Here is a 25,876-nt window from a genome sequence, read left to right as displayed (position 1 = left end):
GGACAACTTGGGATGCACAGTGAGTTTCAGTACAGCTTGGGCTACATACAGAGTGATCCCTAAATCAAAGAAGAGAGATAGGAAGGGAAAGGCAGAAGGAAGGAGATTGGTTGGTTTAGGACTGCCAAGTGAAATGAAACATCTCCATCCCCGCTATTTTTCAACGTTTCTCACATGTTAACATTTTCTAATAGAAAACAGTTAAACTCAAGTTGCACATCGAATTTCACAGTCAATCTTCAGCCCATATAGTCTCACTCAGTATATTGTGCTATTTATTAAGTCTGATGATATCATGTTATATCTAGATGATTATATTATTCTAAAACTGCATATAATTATGAAAGAAATGATTTAGCAAGGTAAGATTAAATATCTAACAGTGTTCATGAAACAGTAAATATTTGTTGAATATTAACTTAATTTGTATCTTAAAATTTATTATCATAAAAAGCTTTTTTTCTTCACATTCTTGACATCACCTACAAATTCATATTTAAATATTTATAGGTATAAGACAAAATAAATGTTTACAGAAGAGAAACACTATTCCTGTATTTACAGTGACATCCTATACCAATATAATTATTACAGTGTGGAAAAATAGTACTTACAACTGCAAATTCTAAAATTTTAAAAATGTATAGAAGAAAAACTAAATCAAGAAAGTCTGGGAAGAGTTGACAAAAGGGAAAAACATGATCAAAATATATTATCCAAAAAAGGTAATAATAAAAAAGAAAGTTTGATAAATTTTAGATTAAAATTGTACTTGCATATTCTTTCCAAAGGGATTTTTCTGTTGTTTTTTCTAAATATTAAAAAAAAAAAAAAGAAAAAAATGTTTCTTCTCATGTTAAAACATAAGGCCTAACACCCCAAGGTATTAGGATGTGGCAGAATTGTGAAAAATGAGCACATCATGAGGGCTCTGCCCTTGCACTTCAATTGGACTTATTAGTTGTATACTCATGTAATGTAAATGCTTGTTTGGCCTGATTTATGGTATTTGCCAGAAACCTATACAGATTAAGACAAAGAGTAACATGAAAAAAGTGTCAGGAAAAAAAAAGAAAAAAGTGTCAGGCAACTGTCTGAATATCATTGTTTTAATAACATGAAATACAAGTACAAAACACTGTACAAGTATATTTTTTACTACACAGAGATGGAATAACATGCATGTACTTTTACCACAGTACCAATGGCTTTCCAGAGATTTTTATCCTTCCTATGCAATTTATGATGAATAAAAAAGCTTACAACTCTTTTCAACCAATGCAGATTTACATTTATGTTAATATTCCTGTTCAAGATGCTTTGGAGAACTGTTACATAATATAAAATTACCTTAGCTTAAAGTTTTGAATGGGTAGTGCTGTCTCACATTGATCAAGTCTCCCTTATACTGGCATTGCAAAGACACAGTGCACTTATTTGGGGGTCAAAGTTTTGTGTATGTCAACAGCCCTCATACTAGGTAGGAAAGCAAATAATCAGTTTCTGAAAAGTTCAGAGTATCAGAAAATCTACTGGTTAAGCAAAAATGCATGAAAGCCTCTTTACAGAACACAACAGCCACAGAGGATGGCAGTGTCCTACTAAAGAAGAGCCGGCTTACAAATGTTGGAACTGTCTGTCTTCCCTGCCTCTAAAAGGTTCACCACATCAAGAGAGAGTAACATCAATCAGTAAAGAAAAAGTAAACTGTGCTGGTGGCCAGCGTTCAGCAGCCTCCGTAGCATTCCTCACAGTTTCCGGCCATTTCAGTTAAGAGTTGTCTTATAACACATAAACTACAACATAAGCAGCAGTACCTTGTAGGGAAATATGAAAAAAAATACTGTTAATTTCATAAAATATTTGAAAGTAATTTTGTTTTCATAAATAAATAAAATGGTGTTTTTTAAAGTTTTAATTATTCTTGCTGTGAAAAAAAAAATCACTCAAAGTTACATCAATCTTTAAAGATAAACATTGGCTTATTTAACATGTTTGGAAACCTGAACTACATTTTCAATTGCCAGTGTTATGCTTTGTTCTTGGTAGAATCATCTTTGTTTCTTCTTTTTACATCCCAATTATAAACCCTGGCCATATCTGCAAGAATTGTCAAAGAAAATGCAAATATAATTCTAAAGATAACAAATAATATTACAATTCACTCATAAAGTAAAACAAAGACACAGACATCACACAAAGATACTAGTGGCAACTACTGTTGGCAGCCATGTTGCTATACAATCAATTGCTAAGAAAATTCCGGAATTAACTTCCACAAAAACCAAGACTCCCAATTATTAATTGCTTAGCATATCTAGTCAACTATGGTACTACACTTAATATGTGCTAGATACTCTCAATAATTTTTGAGACAGCATCTTATGGTATTTCCCAGGCTGCCTTGGAGCTCATGGGCTCAAACCAGACTCCAACCCCAAACTCCCAAGTATCTAAAGCTGTAGTGTACAGCACTGTCCCTTCCTTCATGAAGTTTAGATTCATTAGTACATATTCCAATGTCTACCATCTCTAACTTTTCCAATTTATATAGTATGATATCAAATTTGGATGACTTTTCCATTAAATCTCATTTCTCTCTCTCAATTAACAGTAACCCTCACCTCCAAGGTCTAGCCTTCCTAGGTCCTAGGGATTTCACTGCTAAATCAAGTATTTGCATCTCTAGTCATAGGATGTCCCTGCACCAAGCCTCAAAAAAAACCTATTTTGCCTTACTCAAGAACTTTCCTACTACATGCTACATGTTGGGGAAGACTGCAGCTCCTATATTTGAAGAGCTCAGGGTTAAGCCAGGAAAACAAAGTACTATCTTGCAAGGTAGGAAAAAAAATCCACTCTGACAGGATTAGAAAATATTGAGGAATGCTCTAATGTTTAAACTGACATATGAAGAATAAAGGAGTATCTCCAAGTAAATGAAGGGAAATCATTCCAGGGAGGAGAAACAAATGAAGAACAAAAGAAAACACAAAAGGCCTGGGACATTTTAGAAGTGAATAAAACAACTAGTTATTTGAAATTTGCAATATTCTAGAGAAGAACCTGTTAACGGAAATCTTGCAAATAATGACATTTGTGTGAAATGAGACTAGTGGGAGGCACTCAAGACTGCCTGCATGCATATATTATATACAGAAGCTAATAATTGAATATCATAAGCAGAGGACTAAAAGATGGGTGACTTGGTAAATTCATGCTGGAGATGCTGTAAAGAACAGATCTCCTACGTGCAGGTTCTGTAGCACCAAAACTAAGTAACATCATAGTACAGAAAGCTTCATGGGGAAAAGCTGACATGACTGAATCACTCTTGGTTGTTAGGAAAAAAGAAGTATAAAGAATGACACCCAGATGTTTTTCTTTAATGTGTCAGCAACAGAAAGAAGAGACATAAAGAGAGGCCAGATGTGGTGGCACCAGCACTCCCACTCGGGAGGCAGAGGCAGGTGGATCTCTGTGAGTTCGAGGCCAGCCTGGTCTACAAAGTGAGTCCAGGACAGCCAAGGCTACACAGAGAAACCCAAAGAAGAGACAAAGCAGAGTGTCCCAGGTAGCTTTAGCTGTCACCTTGACACAGCCTAGAGTCATCAATCAATCTGGTCTGTGACATGCCTGTGTGGGACAGTCTTGATTGTTGGATACAGCTACTGTGGGTAGTACTGTGGGACAGCCAACAAGCAGTGATCCTACATGGTTTCAGCTTCAAACTCTTGCTCAGACTTCCCTCCAAGATGAACTGTGACCTGGAAGTACACACCAAATCAATCCTTTCCTCCCCTAGGTTGCTTTTGGTCAGATTGTTTTATCACAGGAACAGAAAAAGGAAATAAAAATAGAGGAGAAGTCGGGGCAGTGGTGGCGCACGCCTTTAATTCCAGCACTCGGGAGGCAGAGGCAGGTGGATCGCTATGAGTTCGAGGCCAGCCTGGTCTATAGAGTGAGTCCAGGACAGCCAGGGCTACACAGAGAAAGCCTGTCTGGATTAAAAAAAAAAGAAGAAGAGGAGGAGGAGGAGAAAAAAAGCTTCTCCTCTAAATTCTATATTTTATTTCCAAACATCCTAAGTTTTACCTCCTTTTTTAAAAAGCATTCCCTGGTGTAACAACAGAGTACATCTATCATTCCCAAACTTTAAAATTACCTTGATGCCGAATACATGGACTTCTTTACTACTGCTAATTTAGTTAGCATGGATCTGTTTTATATATGCAGTTTTAATAGAGAAGACATTGATACCCTTTCTCCCTCTACTCATTTTCATGATTCATATGGCTTAGCACACCTGCAAAAATTGCAAAGACTTTTTACAGACAAGGTCTCACTGTGTAGCCTCAAATTCATAATACTCTGATTACAAGCATGGGCCACTGCACCTAATTTACAGAACTCTTTTAAATGTTTGTAAAATTAAACTATTCCATTATAAAGGTATCTTAATAAAATATATGAAAAAAACTTATTCACCACTGTGAACCTGCTGTCCACATCTATACATTTCCAATTCATTATTTCATCTTTAAACTTTTTAAACTTCAAATAAAAAATAGCTGTTATCATGAGATCTGACTCTCACACGAACTCTGGTGCCTCTTTTCTGGCCACGTCCCCTGGATGGGGAGGCCTGGCGGCACTCAGAGGAAGGATAGCCAGTTACCAAGAAGAGACTTGATATTCTAAGAGCATATATAGGGGGAGGAGGTCTCCCTCAATCACAGACATAGGGGAGGGGAGAAGGGGGGAAGTGGGAGAGAGGGAAGAATGGGAGGAAATAGGGGAAGGGCTAACAATCAAGATGTAATATGAATAAATTAATAATAAAAAAATTTTAAAAATAGCTGTTATCTTATGCAATCTCTAACTTCACATTTATTTAAAAATAAAGTCATTCTTCCCATGGAAGCAATTTAAGAATTAAAAAAAAAACTCCTTCTTCCTTTATTTATTAAAAGGATACTGACTTCTGTAGTAGTAAATTGATCTCGAAGAAAGTCAAGGTCTTCCTCAAGAGAATCAAGATTCTTTGTGGCGGTTGATAAATTCTTTTCCAACAATGCCTGAGCTTCATCAATATCATATTCAAGCATTACATTAGCCTGAAGAAAAGAAGTCATGACAATCACTTAACAATCTCTAGGTTAGGGCAAGTGTCTGCAAACTATAACCCTTGGGCCAAACCAGTCTGCTGTCTTAATCTTTGCCACAGCAGAGCATAAGACAAAGACCATGTAGCCTGAAAAACAGAAAATATTCTTTAACCCTTTACAGAAAAGTTACAGGCCCCTGAATTACAGGTATATAGAAAATGTGGTATCGATACACAAAACCACAACGCACATTATGAAATGAAATGGGCAAAAGACAGAATAGTGTGCATTACCATTTCTGCAGAAAGGCAGATGGATATGGTCTTACCTATCTATGTATGTATAAATTTTTCCTGAAGAATATCAAGAAATAGACTGTTGATTACTTAAAAGGTGGGTACACTGCACTCACGAGAAACAGGCCTTCTCAGGATATCCTTACTGTAGAGTTAATGTTTTTCTCCCAGAATGAAAAGTCAGGGTTGATATACTAATGATATTTGGAGGTAGGATCTTTGGAAAATAATCAGATTTTGATGACATTTGATGGCATTCGTAGCTTTGTAAAAAGAGAGCGCTAAGCTAGTATGTTTACTGTCTCACTAAACGGTCTTCTCTCCCATATTATGATACAACCTGTGGCCCTTATCAGCTTCTGGCATCTTCTTGAACTTCCCTGTTTCCAGATGTATCAAATAGATCTCAATTCTTTATAAACTACCCAGTCTGTGATATATGATAATTCAGTTAAAAGAAGAGAAAATCATAATACGACTTCTGTACCTTTTAAATTAAATGTAAATGTGTTAACTGTCAAACAAGTATTAAAGCTTAGCATAGACAGAGATTGGTGGCTATAATCTTGGAATGCAGGAAGGTAAGTTTAAAGGCCAGTCTGTGGTGTATAGTAAGTTTATGTCAGGAAAGAGAAACAAACAGAAAAACTCACATCTGTAACGCCAGTACTCAGGAGGCAGAGGCAAAAAGAGCCAGGAGTTCATGGTCATCCTCAGCTACATAGTTTGTTACAAGCCTGGGATACATAACAATCTCTAAAAAAAAAAAAAAAGAAAAGAAAAGAAAAAGAAAAAGGAAAAGAAAGAAGAAAGAAAGAAGCATAAAGCAAAATGCATTAACCCAGCACTTGAGATTCTGAAGCAAGAAGAGTAGGAGGTCAAGGCCAGCCTGGGCCACATGGGAAGTTTGTCTCTAACAAACAAACAAACAAAACAACAAACAGGGATGGAGAATGGGGTTCCTTGGCAAAACACTTGTCTAGCAAGGCCCTATGTTGTATAAGAAGATGGGTAGCTGTAAACGCAGTTATTGAATGTCAAATAACTAAAAAACAGTAACTCAAACAAAAAAACAAAACAAAACAAAACCAATGTTAATAGGCTGGACATAATGGATCATGCCTTCACTATCAGCACTTCGGAGGAAGAAGCAGGAGAATCTCTGTGAGTCTGAAGTCAGCCTGATCTACATAGCAAGTTCTAGGAAAGCCAGGACTACAAAGAAAGACACTGTTTCAAAAACAAAATCAACAACAAAAAGGGAAGCAAGCAAGCAAACATTAAAAGCCAGGAAATATACATAACTCAAAAACACTCAAAATATATGTTGGCACAAAAACTTATTCACAATAGCCAAAAAGGAGAAATAAACCAAATATCTATTAGTTGATAATGATAGTTGAGATGGGGTTTATACACACAACAGGGTATTTTGGGCAATAAAAAAATGAAGTAGAGGGCTGGAGAGATAGCTCAGCGGTTAAGAGCACTGTCTGCTCTTCGAGAGGTCCTGAGTTCAATTCCCAGCAACCACATGGTGGCTCACAGCCATCTGTAATGTGATCTGGTGCCTCTTAGAGGCAGAGCACTGTAAACATAATAAATAAATCTTTAAAAAAAAGAAATGAAGTTGATACACAGAGAAAGAAGTAAACTGGTAGTTGCTACTGCTTCTCCACCATCTGGTAAAGGTCAAATACAGTGGATGCCAGAGAAAAAGAGGTAGCAGAAAGAATATAGAATAAAAACATGGAGTTTCTGCATGAAATAAATAAAATGTTCAGGAAATAGAAAGAGGCGATGATTGCACAACTATGAACACACTAAAGGCTATGAAATTGAAACTGCACACTTTTTTTTGGTTTTTCAAGACAGGGTTTCTCTGTATAGCCCTGGCTGTCCTGGAACTCACTCTGTAGACCAGGCTGGCCTCAAACTCAGAGATCCACGTCTCTGCCTCCCGAGTGCTGGGATTAAAGATGTGCACCACCACTCCCAGCTGTAAATTTTATCTTAAGTGTTAAAAAGAAAGACAGTATCTTCAAAGAGATGATTGGAGACCTTTACACACAAAAGCAATGTGGCACACAATAGATATGAGAACTCCAAGTAAAATAAATAACAATCAGTACACTAACCGAAAGACAGCAGTTTTAAGTCAGACACAAAAGACAAATAGAGCAAGCTAGATCTCTTTTTATGTAGATGCTTCTTAAAAACATGTATTTCATGGTTTGGGGGTAGGAGATTGAAGGGATTTGGTAATAAGTAAAGCACAGTTCTAGTATGTTAACTACAGTTCACAATACTCTATTATTTCTATATATTTGGAGGTGGGATGTTGAAGCAAAAGTCTTATCCTATAGTCAACTTAAAGCAATTAGCTTACTAAATGCTGAGATTATATATACTGCCATGACGCCTGAGCCCTATTATATAGTTGATGAAATACTACAAAGAAGAGCTTAAAGACTCCAAATGCATAGTAAAAAGATGGAAATTTTAACTGCCCTTAGTAGATCATTACATATTGCATATACATACTGAATTACCACACTGTACCCTATAAATGTGTATAGTCAAAATAATAAAGGGGTTGGTGTAAATCAGATATACAAACACTGCCTAGCAGCCATAAGTCCCTCAGTTCAACCCTAGTACCACAAAATAAAAATTATTCATTTTTTAAAGCCTGCAAGAGGGTTGCATTTTCCCAGAGCTCTATGGAAACAGTACTCAGGCAGAGAAACAGTTCAATACAGCAAATGATTCCTGTATACACTTCTAGTTTTCCCCAACACTCTCACCCCAAAAGTAATCATTTTCCTGATTTCTCTAACAGTGTAGTTTTGTCTGTATTTCAACTTTTGATAAATGGAATCACACAAGTCCTTTTGTAATATACTTCATTTTGTTGTTAGTGGTGGGCTTTTGGTTTTATCCAGGCAGGCTTTCTCTGTTTCTGCCTCCTGAGTGCTGGGATTAAAGGCGTGCGCCACCACGCCCAGCTTTTTGTTTGTTTGGGTTTTTGTTTTTTGGTTGGTTGGTTGGTTTTTTCAAGACAGGGTTTTTCTCTATGTAGCCCTGGCTATCCTGGACTCACTTTGTAGACCAGGATGGCCTCGAACTCACAGCGATCCTCCTGCCTCTGCCTCCCGAGTGCTGGGATCAAAGGTGGAATCCACCATGCCTGGCTCCAAACAGATATTTTTTTTTATTAATTTGTTCATATTACATCTCAATGGTTAGCCCATCCCTTGTATCTTCCCATTCCTCCCTCCCTCCCTTTTTCCCCTTACTCTCCTCCCCTATGACTGTGACTGAGGGGGACCTCCTCCCCCTGTATATGCTCATAGGGTATCAAGTCTCTTCTTGGTGACCTGTTATCCTTCCTCTGAGTGCCACCAGGCCTCCCCATCAAGGGGACGTGGTCAGAAATGGGGCACCAGAGTTTGTATGAAAGTCAGACCTCACTCTCCATTCAACGGTGGAGAGTGTCCTATCCATCGGCTAGGTCTGGGTAGGGGTTCGAAGTTTACTGCCTATATTTTCCTTGGCTGGTGCCATAGTTTGAGCAGGACCCCAGGACCCAGATCCGCCCGTCATAATGTTCTTCTTATAGGTTTGAGGACCCTCTGGATCCTTCTATTTCCCCATTCTCCTATGCTTCTCTCACCTAAAGTCTCAATAGGATGTCCTCCCCTCTGACCCACTTTCCTGGTAAGTAAAGTTTTTCATGGGACATGCCCCTTGGACTAGTGTCTCGATACAAGTGAGTATATACCATTTGTCTCTTTTTCCTTCTGGGTGAACTCACTCATTATGATAATTTCTAGTTCAATCCATTTGTCCACAAACTTCGGAATTTCTTTGTTTTTAATAACTGAATAGTATTCCATAAATGTACCACAGTTTCTTTATCCATTCTTCTACTGAGGGACACTTAGGCTGTTTCCATGTTCTGGCTAATATGAATAAGGCAGCTATGAACATGGTTGAGCATATGTCCCTGTTGTGTGCTGGAGCATTTTCTGGGTATATTCCAAGGAGTGGAATAGCTGGGTCTTGAGGAAGCCCTATTCCCAGTTTTCTGAGAAAGCACCAGACAGATTTCCAAAGTGGCTGTACTAGTTTGCATTCCCACCTGCACATCCTCGCCAGCATGTGGTGTCACTTGAGTTTTTGATCTTAGCCGTTCTGATGGGTGTAAGATAGAATCTCAGTGTTGTTCCCAAACAGATCTTAATGGATAGCTTTGCCCTTGACGCTTAAAAGGGCATTTGGAATACAGGGACAAAAGCAAGAAAATGAATTAAGATGTTAATTTGAATTGAACTGTGCCCATCAAAAGATATACTGAAGCTCTAACCTCTGGTACTTACAACTCTATGCAGAAACAAAATATATTATGGATTAAGCAGTGTCTTTCTCCCACAAAAAAAAAAAAAAAAAAAACCCATGATCTAGTCTTAACCTTCAGTACTTCAGACGCAAAAATTAATTCAAAAAATATTTGAACATATACTTTCTTTACAAAGGTAACCAAGTTAAAATTACAACATTCACATGTGTTAATACAAATAGGAAAATTCTGAACACATATGTACAGAGGTCATAAAGGACACATAAAGGCAGAGATCAGTAAAGAGATTTTTTCCCCCACAGCCCTTAGGGGAAAAAATGAGCCTGATTCCAAGGCTGATCTCAGACTTCTGGTTTCTAGAACCACAAAAGACAACCAAGTTCTGTCGTTAAGCTACCAAGTTGGTACTACCTTAGAATGGAAGCTATATAAAACATATGCATACATTACTTGCATAGTCATGGCCACAAAGATGGCACAGAGCAGGGAAATAACAGCAAAAAGGGCAAGAAATGGTTAGCTTCTCAATTACTGTAGAAGGTTTGATAAGGACCTGGCTAACAGAGTAAGTTAGAAGAGTCAAAGATGACTGGAAGGTTTTTGTTCTTAATGACCAGATAAAAGAGTCTATTTACTATCTGCTGTGGGAGATGGTAGTCTATGGGAGAAATTTGAATTCAAGTATTCAAGTAAGACATATAAAACAAAGATGAATAAAAGCTGGAAAAAGGAAAGAAAATGAAAATAGTGATGAAAGCTTTTAAAAAAAGGAGCTGGAGAGATGGCTCAGGAATTAAGAGTATATACCCCTTATATTCTATTAGCCAGAAGACCCTGATTCAGTTATAATCACCCACTCAAAACTAATTACCTATAACTCCAGCTCCAGGAGATCCAATACCCTCTTCTGGTCTCCATGAGTACCAGACATACAAATGATGCACATACAGAAATGTAGGCAAAACACTCATAGACATTAAATAAAAATAAATCTTTCTTTAAAAAAGAAGAGTGAAAGAAACAAAATTGAATTAGTACAAGGACAAACAAAAAGTCATGGAAAAACTGCCAAAGGAAATCACATATAATGAAAAAGACTAAAATAAAGAATGTAACAGATATTGAAAACAAAAAAAATCCAACATATGAATATTATTATTTTCCCAAATAACAGAATGAAACCAAAATCACATTCAGATACACAAAAAAGAAATCATCTTTCTTGAAATAAAACACTTGAATTTTAAAAACCAAATGGTCACAGAAAAACTAAATATCAACAGTCATTCTACCATTCCACATTGACACATTCAGGTATATTTTCAATACTTTAAAGGGGGAAAAGCTTTTGTAGCTCATGTCTGGGGAAATCACAGGCCAGCCCTAGGTGGAGCTTACTGCTGCTGTCTCACTAAACAGTCTTGTCAAACTGGTTTCTTAATATTTTATTTAGGCATATTTGTGCTGTTCTCAATCTCAGTCAGAGGAGCTTCTTTTTGCAGTGGGTAGTGATTAATATAGAGACTCATAACTGGTCAGTGCTCAGAATAAATAATTGTGAGTGCTCAGCCATAGATAGGTTTTCTACAGCAACCTCCTCCAATCTAAGGCTCAAGGAACATCACTGATGTGGGCAGAAATAAGAGAACTGTGAAAAGCTGTCTTCTGGACATGAAATGGCTGATGTGCAAATCAACTCACAGTAGCCATGGTTGCCTATACAAGATCAATCCAGTTAATATCCAGCATGAATAAAGGAGGAGCTTCAGATGCCCAACTCCCCATAGGAGGAACTATCAACATTTGAAGGCTAAGGGAGAGTCATTTTTCTCACAGATGCTGCCATTGGTAGTTTACCATGCGTCAGCAGATGCATACCCATCCATCTATGGTCAACACTAATTGAAATCAGAGGGCTACTAATGATGACAAAACACACACAAACACACACACACACACACACACACACACACATACAACAAGTCAATAAGAGCTGGGCGTGGTGACGCACGCCTTTAATCCCAGCACATGGGAGGCAGAAGCAGGCAGGTCACTGTGAGTTCAAGGCCAGCCTGGTCTACAAAGTGAGTCTAGAAGAGCCAAGATTACACAGAGAAACCCTGTCTCAAAAAACAAAAAACAAAACAAAACAAAACAAAAAAAAAAGCAAGAGGCTGGGACAACATGTGTGAAATGTTCAGAGAATGCTAAGAAAAAAATTTTTTTAAAGGAAAAAAAAAGCCTAAGTGATAAACAGTGATTCTTTCCTTTTAAACACAGAACTAAGACTAAACAAACAGGAAATTATAGTTGTAGAACAAAATATAAATGAACAAACTTAAATGAACTCAACTAACAAAACCTGAGTAGATGAACTATATGGTAAAGCTGTTAAATGGTCCACTGTTCACAGCACTAGAACATCTTTTGAAATAGCAGCGGCGGAAAATCCCTCCAATAAGGAGATATGGATAAGCAGGAAGAAGTATGAAGTATACACTTGCTACTTTCATTGAGAGCTTGCCTAAAGTAAAACAAAACAACACAACAACAACAACAACAACAAAAAACCTATGTTTAGCTAGGTCAGGGGACTAAGGAAAGCAAGGTTGAAAAAGAAGAGATTCTAGTGGCTGGGGAGATGGCTCAGCTGTTAAGAGCACTAGCTGCTCTTCCAGAGGGACAGGCTAATTCCCAGCACCCACATAACAACTCATAACCATCTCTTATTTCCAGGTGATCTAATGCCCTCTTCTGGGCTCCATTAGCACCAGGCATGCATGTGGTGCAAGCATAGATGCAAGCACCTAAAATATACTCACATATATAAAGCAAAAATTTTTATAATCGTTTTCTCCTTAAATTACAGGGATCTCTTAAACTATTACACTCTTATGGACAAGAAACATTTATCAGAATGAAAACAGTATTATTTTACTTCTGTTCCTCCTTTTGGTACATGTTTTTTATAGGAATATGTTTGTATGCACAGCCTTAGGTCATCCTCAGGAAGATTGCCCATCATTTAAAATAGGGTCTCTCATTAGCTCTGACCTCACTAATTGGGGTAGACTAACAGGCCAGGGAATCCTAGGGATCCTCCTGTCTCTGAATCCCAAAGGATAGGATCACAAACACACAATGTCTTGCATTTTTTATGCGAATTCTGAGTACTGAACTCAGGCTGTCATTCTTGTAAAGCAGTAACATTACCAAATGAGCAACACCCTCTCCCCACTCTCTTCCTTCTGCTGCATTTTAAAAAGACAAAACATTAACTGGAAAAGAGTTGGACATGGTTGAAGGAGAGATAAACATGTTTTTTGTTTAGATCACAAGTGGGGGATGATAAAAAGACTTGTGAGAGAGCAGGTGATGTTTATTCCCTTAGAAGTCGAGCCAGCATTTGGGGGAGATTGGTAATTAAGCAGCTGAAAAACATCTTTGAACAAATTCTGAGAGGAGGTATAAATGTGAGCCAAAAACAAGAGGCGTGGCCTTTGGAGACTTGGGATAGTTTTAGCTGTTCATTGCTTTGCTTCCAGGCGCTCCTAGAGAGAACCGCTCGAGGGAAGGCTTCAGGGCTCCGGGCTCCAGGCTCCAGGCTCCAGGCTCCAGCTGAGGTTCCAGTTTCTGGTTGCTCCAGGTTCCAGCAGAAGAAATTCTGCTGATTACGTCAGGAGAATCGTTCCTCGGAACTGATATCCTTATGGTTTCATTATTGTATTCTTTAATCTCCTTTTCCTATTGTTTAGGTTAGTCAGGTTATAAGTGACGTACACTCGGTTAATAAGTTCATAATAAAATATAATTGTTAAGAAAATTGAGCCTACACATGGTGGCATGCCTGCAATCTCAGCATTTGGAAAGCAAAGGCAGAAGGGCTATGAGTCAAAGAACAGCCTGGGCTACATACGAGATCTTGTCTTAAAACCAACAAAAAGGGCTGAGAAATGTGGATCCATGGCAGAGTACTTTCCCAGCATACTCAAAGCCCTGAGTTTATGTCCCCCCCAACCCCAACAAACACAAAGCTAGAAGAGTAGGTCTGGTCAATTTTGTCTTGACTGGGAAAAACTTTAAGCATGTTTAGTCTTCAAAACATTCCTAATTCCAGTCAGTTTCAAATAAGGAGTACTTGAACTCTACAGCTTCATTCTTTCTAAAATCAAAGAGAGATAAAGATATTGCATATTAAGAAGAAAAAGTTTTCCTGGTCAGAAAATATTGGTTTACAAATATATTGGCTGTGGCTTTAACATTTACTTACCCCCAACCAAAGGCACACTTTATCAGTAGGAGGAACTGAAGCTTTGCAGTACAGGTTATCTGCCAGTAAGAATCTGGTCTCCATGGAATTGGTGGACTCCTTTAGAAAAAATGACAGTACCACAAACAGGCCAAGTTGATATCAAAGTTATAAAGGAAGGATCCCACACCTGATCCCAAGACATTTAAAACAGTATCATCACAAAAACTTAGTTGAAAAAGACATGAATGGCTATTATCACCAAATGACTGGGCATGGACTGTGATTCAGCTATTTACTAGCTGTGTAAATTTAGCATGTCACTATTTATCTATGCCTCAAGTTCCTCATCCATAAAATAAGGAAACAATAGTCCCTTACAGCTATGAAGATTATGATTAAGTTTAAAAAAAACCACATCTTAGTTTTAAAGATAGGCAAGGCTTTAGAACAAAAAGATAAACAAACATACTCCAATCAAATGGGACCAGGAAGCAAGCAGATGCCACTACTCTAATATTTGACAAAACTGACTTCAAACTAAAATTACTCAGAAGAGATAAGGCGTGACACATCATTGTAATCAAAGGAACAATTAACCAAGAAGACATCACTACCCTAAATGTACATGCAAACTCTGGGGCACCCACTTTCATTTTTAAAAATCTACTACTGAATTTAAAGACACAGATTAACATCAATCCACTAATAGTAGGTGATTTCAATACCCCACTTTCTCCGATAGGTCATCTAGACAAAAAACAAAGAAACATCAAAATTAATTGGCATCACACATCAAACAGACCTAACATATCATACCAAAATGCCAAGGAATACACATTCTACTCAGCAGCACAAGGAAGTTCTTTCTTTTTTTCTTTCATTCACTCATTCATTATTTATTTATTTTTGGTTTTTCTAGACAAGAGTTTCTCTGTGTAGTCTTGGCTGTCCTGGACTCACTCTGTAGACCAGGCTGGCCTTGAACTCACAGAGATCCACCTGCCTCTGTAGTACTGCCTCTGAGTACTGGGATTGCAAGTGAGTACCACCGCAACTGGCAGAAGCTTTTTCTAAAATAGACCACATCTCTTGAGACACACTAAAAGCAGTCCTAGGAGGAAAATTTACAGTTCTAAGAGCCTACATTAAAAAATCAGAATGGGCACATATAAATGGCTTAATGATGCAACTCAAAAAGTTGGAAAAAGAACAAACCAAATCCAAACCCAATCAGCAGCAAAAAAATAATAAAAATCAGAGCAAAAATCAACTAAATAGAAACAAAGAAAACAATATAAAGAATCAACAAATCTAAGATGTGGTTCTTTGAGAAGATAAAGAAAACTTAGATATCCTTGGCCCAACTAACCAAAAGAAAGAAAGAAGGATTCAAATTAAGAGAATCAGAAATGAGCAGGGAAACATTACAACAGACACCAAAGCAATGTAGAATATTGTGAAGGAATATTTTTTGAAACCTGTACTCCATTAAGCCAGAAAACATAAAAGAAATGGATAAGTAGATTCAGCCAAACCAACAAAATTAAACCAAAAAGTCAATAACCTAAACAGGCCACTAAGAAATGAGATGACATAGTAATAAAAAGCCTTCCAGCTAAAAAAAAAAAAAAAAAAAAAAAACTCCAGACCAGAAGGATTCACAGAAGAATTATATCAAGCATCCAAAGAAGATCTATAGGCAATCCTTCTCAAACTATTCAAAGCGAAAACAAAAAGCCCCCGCCCACAAAAACACAGAAACAGAAACTTCTTCTATGAAGCCAGTATGCCAGTAGCACACTCAAAAACTAAAATAAATAAAAATTCTTAAATGTTGCTACCTCAAAATAAGACATTTTAAAAACATCTAACATCATTTCTAAATAAAATTTTACACACAAGTAATCTAAGTGAGGAGCTTAGAATTAAGCTTGATTTTAGGAGACATCCACAGAACTATACTACTTTTTTTCTTTTTTCTTCTGGATTTTTTCAAGACAGGGTTTCTCTGTATAATCTTGACTGACCTTCAACTCATAGTGATCCACCTGCCTTTGCCTCCCTGAGTACTGGAATTAAAGGTGTACACCACCATGTCAGGTTGAAGTATACTATTTTTAACGTTACTCCATATGCTCAAAAAGGCAGGGTGAATCCCACAGCACAAATGAAATAGCAGTGATCTGATTGGCTTATACTTGCAAACTAAAATACACTTACTTTTTTCTTCTGCATGTATTTCAGAATTTCCAAAGTCTGTTTAATTTCAGGAATCTGACCTTTCAGTCTGTGAGGAAGAAAAAAAAAGGTTAACATAGTATCTTACAGTCAAAAATAAACATCATGGTTATCTCACTAGCCTTGCAATTTTCAACTAATATGTCCTTAAACACTAATTACAAATATAAAAGTTATGATATTCCATAAATTTTATTTAAATGTTTTAGATATAAGAGATGATAAATGCTGCTTTTAGCCGGGCGTGGTGGCGCACGCCTTTAATCCCAGCACTCGGGAGGCAGAGGCAGGAGGATCGCTGTGAGTTCGAGGCCAGCCTGGTCTACAAAGTGAGTCCAGGACGGCCAAGGCTACACAGAGAAACCCTGTCTCGAAAAACCAAAAAAAAAAAAAAAAAAAAAAAAAAAAAAAAAAAAAATGCTGCTTTTAAAAGTATATTCAGGGGGCTGGAGAGATGGCTCAGTGGTTAAGAGCACTGCTTGTTCTTAGAATGGTCCTGAGTTCAAGTCCCAGCAACCACATGGTGGCTCACAACCATCTATAATGAGATCTGGTGCCCTCTTCTGGCCTGCAGGGGTATATGCAGTCAAAATACTTTATATATAATAAAAAAATAAATATTTTTTAAAAAGTATATTCAATAAACCACATAGAGAATAGTAAAAACAAAAGCATTTCACTAAAATATTTGAGAGACTACAAAGAGATTACAAAGTGGTTTAGGGCAACTGTTGTTCTTTCAGAGGACCCAGATTCAATTCTCAGCACCCATATGGTGGCTCACAACCATCCATAACCCATTTGTATATCTGACATCAGTTCTGACCGCCACAAGCACCAAACATGCACATGCTATACAGATATACAAGCAGGCAAATCATTCATATATTAAACAGTCTTTAAATTAAAAAATAAGATATAATACTAAGTACATGTGTAATATATAGTGTAAAAAGCCTTACTTCATATGTCCAACTCTCTATTGTTAACATTACTAGAACAGGCCAAATTTTGCAGAAGTGGTTCACAGGCTCTACATTTGGTTATAACCTTTCATGTAAAATAGATTAATTTTATAGCTAATTGTTAAAACATGTTTCCAAATAAATTAAATCCCAAATTTGAAACCAGCTACCACCTTTGTAGTCCTGTATGGGGCTTTTGTAAGTATGTATACTCAGTACATGTACATTATAATAAGCTAAGTATCAGGTAAAGCACAGGGATATCTTCTCTACGTATACGCTTGTTACAGTGTATACACTTATCTAGATGCCCTCAGAATCACCCAGTGTGAATTATTACTTACCCTATCATAGATACAAGGTAGAAAAGGATATGGATATATATATGATCTCCAGAGGCAAAGAAAGGGTCAAGCTGTGAAGCTGACACTTCATGCAAAGATGACAAAGATGACAACCATGGGCTAACAAGAAAAAGACAGAGATGTCTATCTACTCTTGCCACTCTCCCTCAATACAGTGCTTTAAATTTTAGCCTACAAAAGAAATAAATAGAACTCAAATAAAAAAGGAAGGAATCAAATTAACCCTTCTTGTAGATGATATGATTCTATACCTAGGGAATCCCAAAGTCTCTACCAAAAGATTCTTACAATTGAAAAGCCAACATCTATCTGACCCTAAAAACAAGGAACTTTGATCTCAGCAATAAACAAGATTTTGATTAGTAGTTAGACAAATGAACTCGTAAACAAATCAGACAAAAATCAATAGATTTTCTATAAACCAAAAATCCACTAAGAAAGAAACCAGGAAAACAATCCCATTCACAATAGCCACAAAGGAACAAAACACACTGAGACAAACAACAGAAACCCGACCAACAAGGTGAAATGATTCTACATTGAAAATTATAAAATACTAAACAAAGGAAATGAAGATACTAGATACTCCACGTTCATGGATGGGCAAATACTGTAAAAATGGTCATATTACCAAAAATACTCTCTATATTCAATGCAAACTGCACCAAAATTCCAATGACATTCTTCACAGAAATAGAAATTATAATCCTAAATTTCATATGAGACTCCAAATGGCCAAAGTAACCTTGAACAAAAAGAGCAATGTTGTATGAATGATAACAAAAAAAATTTTTTTTTCAAAGTAACAGGAAAAAAAAGACAAGTACACCACTGGTACAAAACAAAGGACCTAGAAATAAACTCATATAGCTAAAACTATCTCAACAAAGATGCCAAGAACATCTAATAGAAAAATGACAGCCTCTTCAAAAAATAGTATAGGAAAATTGAATGTCCACATATAAAAAACTAAAACTATATCCCCCATCACAGTATACAAATAAAAAAATTCAAAATATATCAAAAACCTTGAAGTAACACTAGATATTGAAAACTACTACAGGAGAACACAAGGGAAATATTTCAAGATACTGACACAGGCTATAATTTTTCAATAGGATCTCAGTAGCTCAAAATATAGAATTGAAAAATGAAATTTTATCAAATTAAAAAGCTCTGCACAGCAAATAAACCAATCAGTAGACTGACAAGTATGAGGGGGGGTATATATTTGCCATCTATTCACCTAACAGTGCATTAATATCTATAAATATGCAAAGAAGTAAAAAACTTAACCAAAAGAAAAAAATAACCCAACAACTAGGTTGGTAATGATTTGAAGAACCTGTTGTGGAGTTCACTTAAATCAAACACCAGGTTAATACAGATGACAAAAATGTAATCAAGCTGCTTCTGATAGATCAGGGCCACAGAACAGACTTGGGAACTGAACTGAAAGCCTGAATAGACATTGTACAGCATATAAAGCAAGGGGGAGCAGGGGCGTGGTACCACTGTCTAGTCATATTTTGTCATAAGGGCTTGAACAAGGAAGTTTCCATCAATCAGGGTAGTAGTGGGTTCCTGGGCCTGAGAATATGAACTTAGTTTGACCCTGCCAGGACGATGGAGAGGCTGTCCTTAAGATGTCTGGACTCAGACAACTGTTTCCTAACTAACTGTTCCTGGGATGTCTGGATTCAGACAACTGTCTTTTTACAACAAAAGCTATTCAGTTATTGGGAAGTCTCCAGCTCCCCTAGGGCCTGGGACGTTGAACTTAGTTTCTCCCTATGGTTAAATGGAGTCTGAAAATGAAATGGCAGTACTTAGAACAAGTTTCCTTTGCTTGTTCCCAACATATCAAATGGCTAATAAATGTATGAAGAAAATGTTCAACACCTTTAGGCATCATAGAAATGCAAATTGGAACTACGGAGATTGTATCTCAGGAGAATAAGAATAGCTTTTATCAAAAACATCAGACTATTCCTGCTGATACAGGCCTGTCTTTCCAGGTACTTGGGAGGCAGAGACAGAAAGATTCAAAGTTCAATACCTACTTGGGCAATTTAAGAACCTATTTCAAAATTTAAAAAAAAAAAGGACTAGAAATATAACCCAAAGGTAGAACACTTGCCTAGTACACATGAGGCCCTATGTTCAATTACCCAGTATGGCAGAAATAATAAAACCAGGCATTATGGTACACACCTATAACTCCAACATTTGGGAGGTGGAGGCAGAAGGATCAAGAACTCAAGGTCATCCATCCATCCTTTGCTACATAGCAAATTTGAGACCAGCATGCAGTACATGAGACCATCTCAAAATTAATTAGCATCACTGGCAAGAATATACAGAAAAAGTACCTTATATAATATTATATAATGTAAACATGTTACCTTATATAATGTAAATTATAATACCTTTTATGTAAAACAATATGAATGCTCCTCAGAAACATAAAAATGAGGCCAGAGAAATGGCTCCAGAAGGTAAAAGCCCTTGCTGATGAGCAAGCCTAACAACCTGAATTCAATCTCTGAAACTCACAAAGTAACAGGATGCAGTGGCTGGCATCTGTAATCTCAGCATGGAAGATTAGAACTGCTCAGGAGACAGGGGAACTGCCCAGAGGCTTACAGGTCAGTAGTATGGAGTACAAAAGTGCCAAAAATAGCAAGAGAGACTCTTCCTCAACAAAGTGGCAGAATAGGACTCTAGAAAGTTGTTCTCTGACCTCCACACATGCACTATGCTTGTGAGATGACATGTATGAACCTGCACACATGTAAGCATGCACACACCCACATATACACATAACTAAAAAAACTACTTGATTCAACTGTATTATTCCTAAGTGCATATACAAGGAATATAAAATACCCATGCAAGAGTTGTGGGCATAGTAATGTTCACTTTGGCACTATTTATAATAAGCAAGAACAACAGATGAATGGATAAACAGGTATGTGTGCATGGTGTGTGTGTGTGGAAACGGAACATTAGACAACAATTAGTAAGAATGAAAATGTATCATCTGCAACATCATTAACAGAACTATAGGTCATTATGTTAAACAAAATATACCAGAATAAAATAAAGCAGAAGGTGGTTGACATCAGGGAAGATTAATACAATCCAAGCACAATATTTGCATGTATAAATATATCAGAGTAAAATTCATTGCCTTGTACAACTTATATTCACTAATAATTATAATAAGTTTTTTAAATGTAGAAATTGTTTTGATTACCTCCTTTTTTTTTGAGCAAGGTTGAGTTCCATAAACTTATACTTCTGGTATTGTTCATCCAGCTTCTTTAACACTGTATCTGCAGTTTCATTCCCAGGCTGCTTCATGAAAGAGTCTACATCTTCCTTTAATATAAAATGTGATATATCACAAAATTTTTAATTTGTATCACAATAGGCACAATGGCGCATGCCTGTAATCCCAGCACTTGGGAGTTCGAGGCCAGCCTGGTCTACAAAGTGAGTCCAGTACAGCCAAGGGTACACAGAGAAACCCTGTCTCAAAAAACAAATAAATAAATAAATAAATAAATACATTTGTTTATTATCGCAAATCTGATTTTCACTACTTTGTTTATAAAATGTAAAAGAACAGGTTTTGTTTTTTCAAAGACTTGTTTTAATTCTTTTTGAAAAAAACTTTTTCATAAAATATATTTCAGTTTCTCCTCTCCCAACTCCTCAACTCCATACTCTTTCCCTCTCTCTTTAGAAAACAGGCACAAAAAAAAAGCATAACTTTAAAAACAGAAATGAAAAACACACACAAACCAATAAAACCACAAAATCTGAAATGACGAACACAAAAAATGAAAACATCCAAAAGGCCAGTAAGAGGAAAAAAAATGCTCAAACAAATCAATATGAGACAAAAAGTATACAAAAACACCATTGAATTCATCTTGTGTTGACCATCTACTTATGCACATGAAACTTACCCTTAAGTGTGGCTAATATGCCCAGTGAGACGCCACTGGACAGAACCAATTTTTCCAAAGGCTTGTTCTTAATTTAAAACATAATTATAAAAAGTTAAAGATGGCTGAAGATGGAGCTCAGTGGTATACCACTTGCCTACAAGACAAGAGGTACTAAATCATCCCCAGTACTGCCAGAAGAAAAGTTAAAGATAAGCTGACATGATGGCATACGCCTATAATCCCAAACTCTGAGGAAGTAGAAGCATAAAGACCCAAAATTCAAGTCCAGCCTCGGATATATAACAAATTTGGGTCAGCCTGGGCTATACAATAGCCTGTATATTATGTAGACAAAAATAAGTTAAAGACCATTTTGGTCAGTTCACATGTACTATGCAGCTAATTAATTCTTCTTTATTTTTCTGGTTTTGGGTTTTTTTGGGGGGGGTGGATTTGGTTTGGTTTGGTTTTTTGTTTGTTTGTTTTGTTGCTTTGTTTTGTTTTATTTTGTTTTTCAAGACATAGTCTCTCTGTGTAGCCTTGGCTGTCCTGGACTCACTTTGTAGACCAGGCTGGCCTTGAAATCACAGTGATCCACCTGCCTCTGCCTCCCAAGTGCTGGGATTAAAGGCGTGCGCCACCAATATCCAGCTAGTCTTCTGTTTTTAATTTAGAGAAAAATGACCTTGCCTGCTTTAGCTACAATCCTCGTGGTCCTGGTAGTAAACATGAAAATTACTAGCAATGAAACACACTGTCTACTCATGTGTCCTAGTCAGTAAAGAATTGAGAAAACTGTGTGACAAATCTTTTTCTTACTATTTTAATTCAATTGAACACATTTTTATTTTTCATAATAGCTCCATAAACATTGTCCTTCATATATACTCAAGACGAAGCAGCAAGTGAGAAGCCTGGCAGGGTTCAAATACTCTCTAATGTAGAATTTCATGCTGTTACACTATCATGCCACTCCCATTAGTTTCAGAACATCAAGATAGTTATATAAAGTTTGGTCTGCTTATTAAATCTTGATATAAAATTTAACCATACAATTTTAGCGGAGCCACGTGTCACAGTGTGTCTTTAATCACAACACTTGGAAATTACAGAGAATGGTGGCACAGGCCTTTAATCCCAGCACTCGAGAGGCAGACGCAGGCAGATCTCTGTGGATTTGAGGTCAGCCTGGTCTACAGAGAGAGTCCAGGGCAGCCAGGGCTACACACAGCAACCCTGTCTCAAAAAAAGAAAGAAAGAAAGTAGAGAAAAGAATGAGTTCTAGGCCAACCGGGGCTACAGTGTGAGGCTCTGTCTCAAAAAAAAAATAAAATAAAATAAAATAATAAAATAAATAAAGCATATTTTAGGATAAGAGTATAAAGCCCTCAGATAAAGTTTGTAATTTCTGAAGTTACCTCTATCTGACTACTATGTATGTGTATATATAATTACTATATAAACATTATGTATACACACACACACACACACACACACACAATCTTATGTATTAGGCATAGGCATTATGGTAGGATCAGGAGAAAAGGCACAAAATAATTTCCTCACCTCTAAGTAGCATGACCAAAGAGGTTCTGAAGGCCTCGTGACTGCTCAAATGCAAATTCTCTATACTTTATTTATATGCTCTGTTTCTCAGTTTCATCAACTATATTTATAAAGTGAGAACAATTCCCTCCTAAAGTTTTGCAAAAATTTTAAGAAAATTTCAAATCTCAGAAAATATTTCATGTAAAGATCACTTGAAAAATATTTTTGAAAGCACAGCACAGAGAACACACAGAAAAATTATTCCACCAGCACATTAAAATATACAATACAAAATTTATTTATAATGTGATTTAAACTGGGTGGATGGTGCACGCCTTTAATCCCAGCAGTGGGAAGGCAGAGGCAGGCGGATCTCTGTGAGCCCAAGGCCAACACTGTCTACAAAGAGAGTCCAGGACAGCCAAAGCTATACAGAGAAACCCTGTCTCGAAAAACAAAAACAAAAGCAAAAAAAGCAAACAAAAAGAAACAAGCAATAAAATGTGATTTCAGTTTTTTCAAATGCCTTTTGAAGAATGTAAGCCAGAAGACAGAGCATATATAATTGTTGGTGCAAGCCAAAAGGTCAAGGGAAATTTGACTAAGATATAGTAGTACATCAGTACAAATAAATGAAAAAATATATACAGCTTCTACCTTCTCTCTGAATTTGGGTTGGTCTCCATGTTATATGAAACCTTTCAAATGCATTTCCCCACAATTCTCACAACTGCATACAATTTCTTGTCTATCAAATTACTTGACTAGTATAGCTAAAGGCAAATATGAAATACTTTGAGACATCCAATGACAATCGATTACCCACTGTAAAAGGCTTCAATTCGTAAAGCAAGAACACACAGAGATTTCACATTCCTGCTAACATCTACTTTCTGGGCAGTCTGGTTCCATTTCCAAGAACACGGACCATGCCCTTGTTCAATCTAACTAGGTGCCACTCAGTAACCACACCTTACTAACAGCTGTTCTGCCTACTCACTCTACTAAGTGTCCATCCATCTACGTTTCCAGCATCTCAGCTGGCTTGTGCTCATCAATAACCGCTTTTTTTTTTCTTGCAAGCAACAGTAGACGATAACTGGCAGCAATTGGACAGTCCCAAAGGACGCCACGCCCCAACCTGCCTTGCATCCGGCTCCTGCTCCCCAATCCTCCTCCCTGCTCCCTCTTCTGGACCCTGGAAGGGCTACCATTCTTCGAAGCCATTCCCCGCAGGCTGAGGCAACCGGCCTAACATTCCCTCCGGGATCTTTTAGCTCAGCTCCTCCCAACATCCCAGGCCTGGGTAATGACAGGAAAGAAATCTTCAACCTGAGATCAAGATGCCTAGAAACAGGGTCTCTTACCACAAACACTGCTTCTGGAATCCCTAGGTGGAGCCGCCGCCCATTTCCAGGAGCACTTTCTAGACCACAACTGCCCTTAGCCGCGGCCATCTTAAGAAAGCCCGATAGCAAAAAATTGCCTTCTGAAGCGTCCGCCGTTGGCACCACTGATTGGATCGTTTGCACCTGCAGGCCCGCCTCTCTTCCTGTGAGTCTGTGTATTCATTGGTGCTTACGTCATAGGTGGTGATTGGCTACACTCGTGTGAATGACAAGCTCAGAAGAGACTTGGAGAAGCGGGAGGACCAAGTCTGCATTCTGGGAAAATGAAGGTCAAGAATGGACACGCCAGAATGCACCCCGACCTGCACCTCAAGATAGAGTGCAGTCTCCAGAGTGGTTTCCGAGGCGATCGCAATTACCCTTCGCAGACCGATGAACCCGATTCTGAGTGTATCTCCTGGACTCATAAATACCCCACTTTCTGCATCAATCTTTCTCAAAAGCTACCTTCAGTGAGAATCTCCCGCTGGCTCTAAAGATTTCTAATGCTTATAGTTTACATACAAAATCCCAAGAGCTGCGCCTAAATTTGTAGGTCCAAGTGCTTCCCACAGTGTAGTCCTCCACAACTCTTTAAAAAAAAACAATTTTATCAATAAACCCGGTGTGGTGGCATAAGTACTGCATGAGAACTTGCAAATAATGCAAATGTAGCATATAGAACCAAGTAATTATACGCTGGTATTTTTAATGTGTGTGTGTGTGTGTGTGTGTGTGTGTGTGTGTGTGAGAGAGAGAGAGAGAGAGAGAGAGAGAGAGAGAGAGGGAGGGAGACTCAGACTATTGAAGTCTTAATACTAAAGTGGCATAGTAAAGGGAGAAATATCAGAATGAATTAAAAATTTAAAAGAATGTTTACAGCAGATTGTATATGTATATAAATTTAGTTTAACTTAAAAAATAATTATAAGGCCCAGCGAGATGGATCCGTTGATATAAAGGGTTCACTGCCAAGCTTGAAATCTGAAAGTTTTCAGGAACTAAATGGTGAAAGGAGAGAACCTACACCAGAAAGCTGTCTTCTGACCTCCAAATTTACTTCCTGGCATGTACCTCTGCATTCAAGTACACACACACACACACACACACACACACACACACACACACACAGTAAAATTAACCAACATCACTATCATTGACATGTAATTACAGTCATCTGATATTTGACAAAGATGCCAAAAATACACACAGGAGGAAATGTTACAAGATATTTGATCCCATTGTGAACCCCGAGATTGTGAACTATAAAAACCCGTTTCTTCTTTGGTATGATTCAGCCCTAACACTCACCTTTAATCCAAGAACTTTTTGTTTATTGTAAACAAGTGATTATGGTATGGTTCAGCCAGTCCAAACCTTGAATCCTAGAGCTA

The 25,876-nt window shown here is 37.4% G+C and overlaps 1 protein-coding gene across 1 annotated transcript; it reads right to left on the bottom strand.

The window, feature by feature from the left end:
- Positions 1 to 920: 920 nt before the first annotated feature.
- On the bottom strand, positions 921 to 24,626 carry Vbp1 (VHL binding protein 1). Its single transcript, XM_051141701.1, has 6 exons — positions 24,462 to 24,626; positions 20,847 to 20,971; positions 16,240 to 16,306; positions 14,038 to 14,136; positions 4,979 to 5,117; positions 921 to 2,100 (listed from the first exon to the last, which is right to left on the bottom strand). Exons 1-6 carry the CDS (start codon positions 24,549 to 24,551, stop codon positions 2,030 to 2,032), a joined length of 591 nt encoding a protein of 196 aa, XP_050997658.1. The 5' UTR covers positions 24,552 to 24,626; the 3' UTR covers positions 921 to 2,029.
- Between the last annotated feature and the right edge of the window lie 1,250 nt (positions 24,627 to 25,876).

The sequence above is a fragment of the Acomys russatus genome, chromosome X (assembly GCF_903995435.1).
Source record: "Acomys russatus chromosome X, mAcoRus1.1, whole genome shotgun sequence".
NCBI lineage: Eukaryota > Metazoa > Chordata > Mammalia > Rodentia > Muridae > Acomys > Acomys russatus.
Note: the sequence above shows the minus strand (reverse complement) of the source record. Positions and strands in the feature narration are given on the sequence as shown.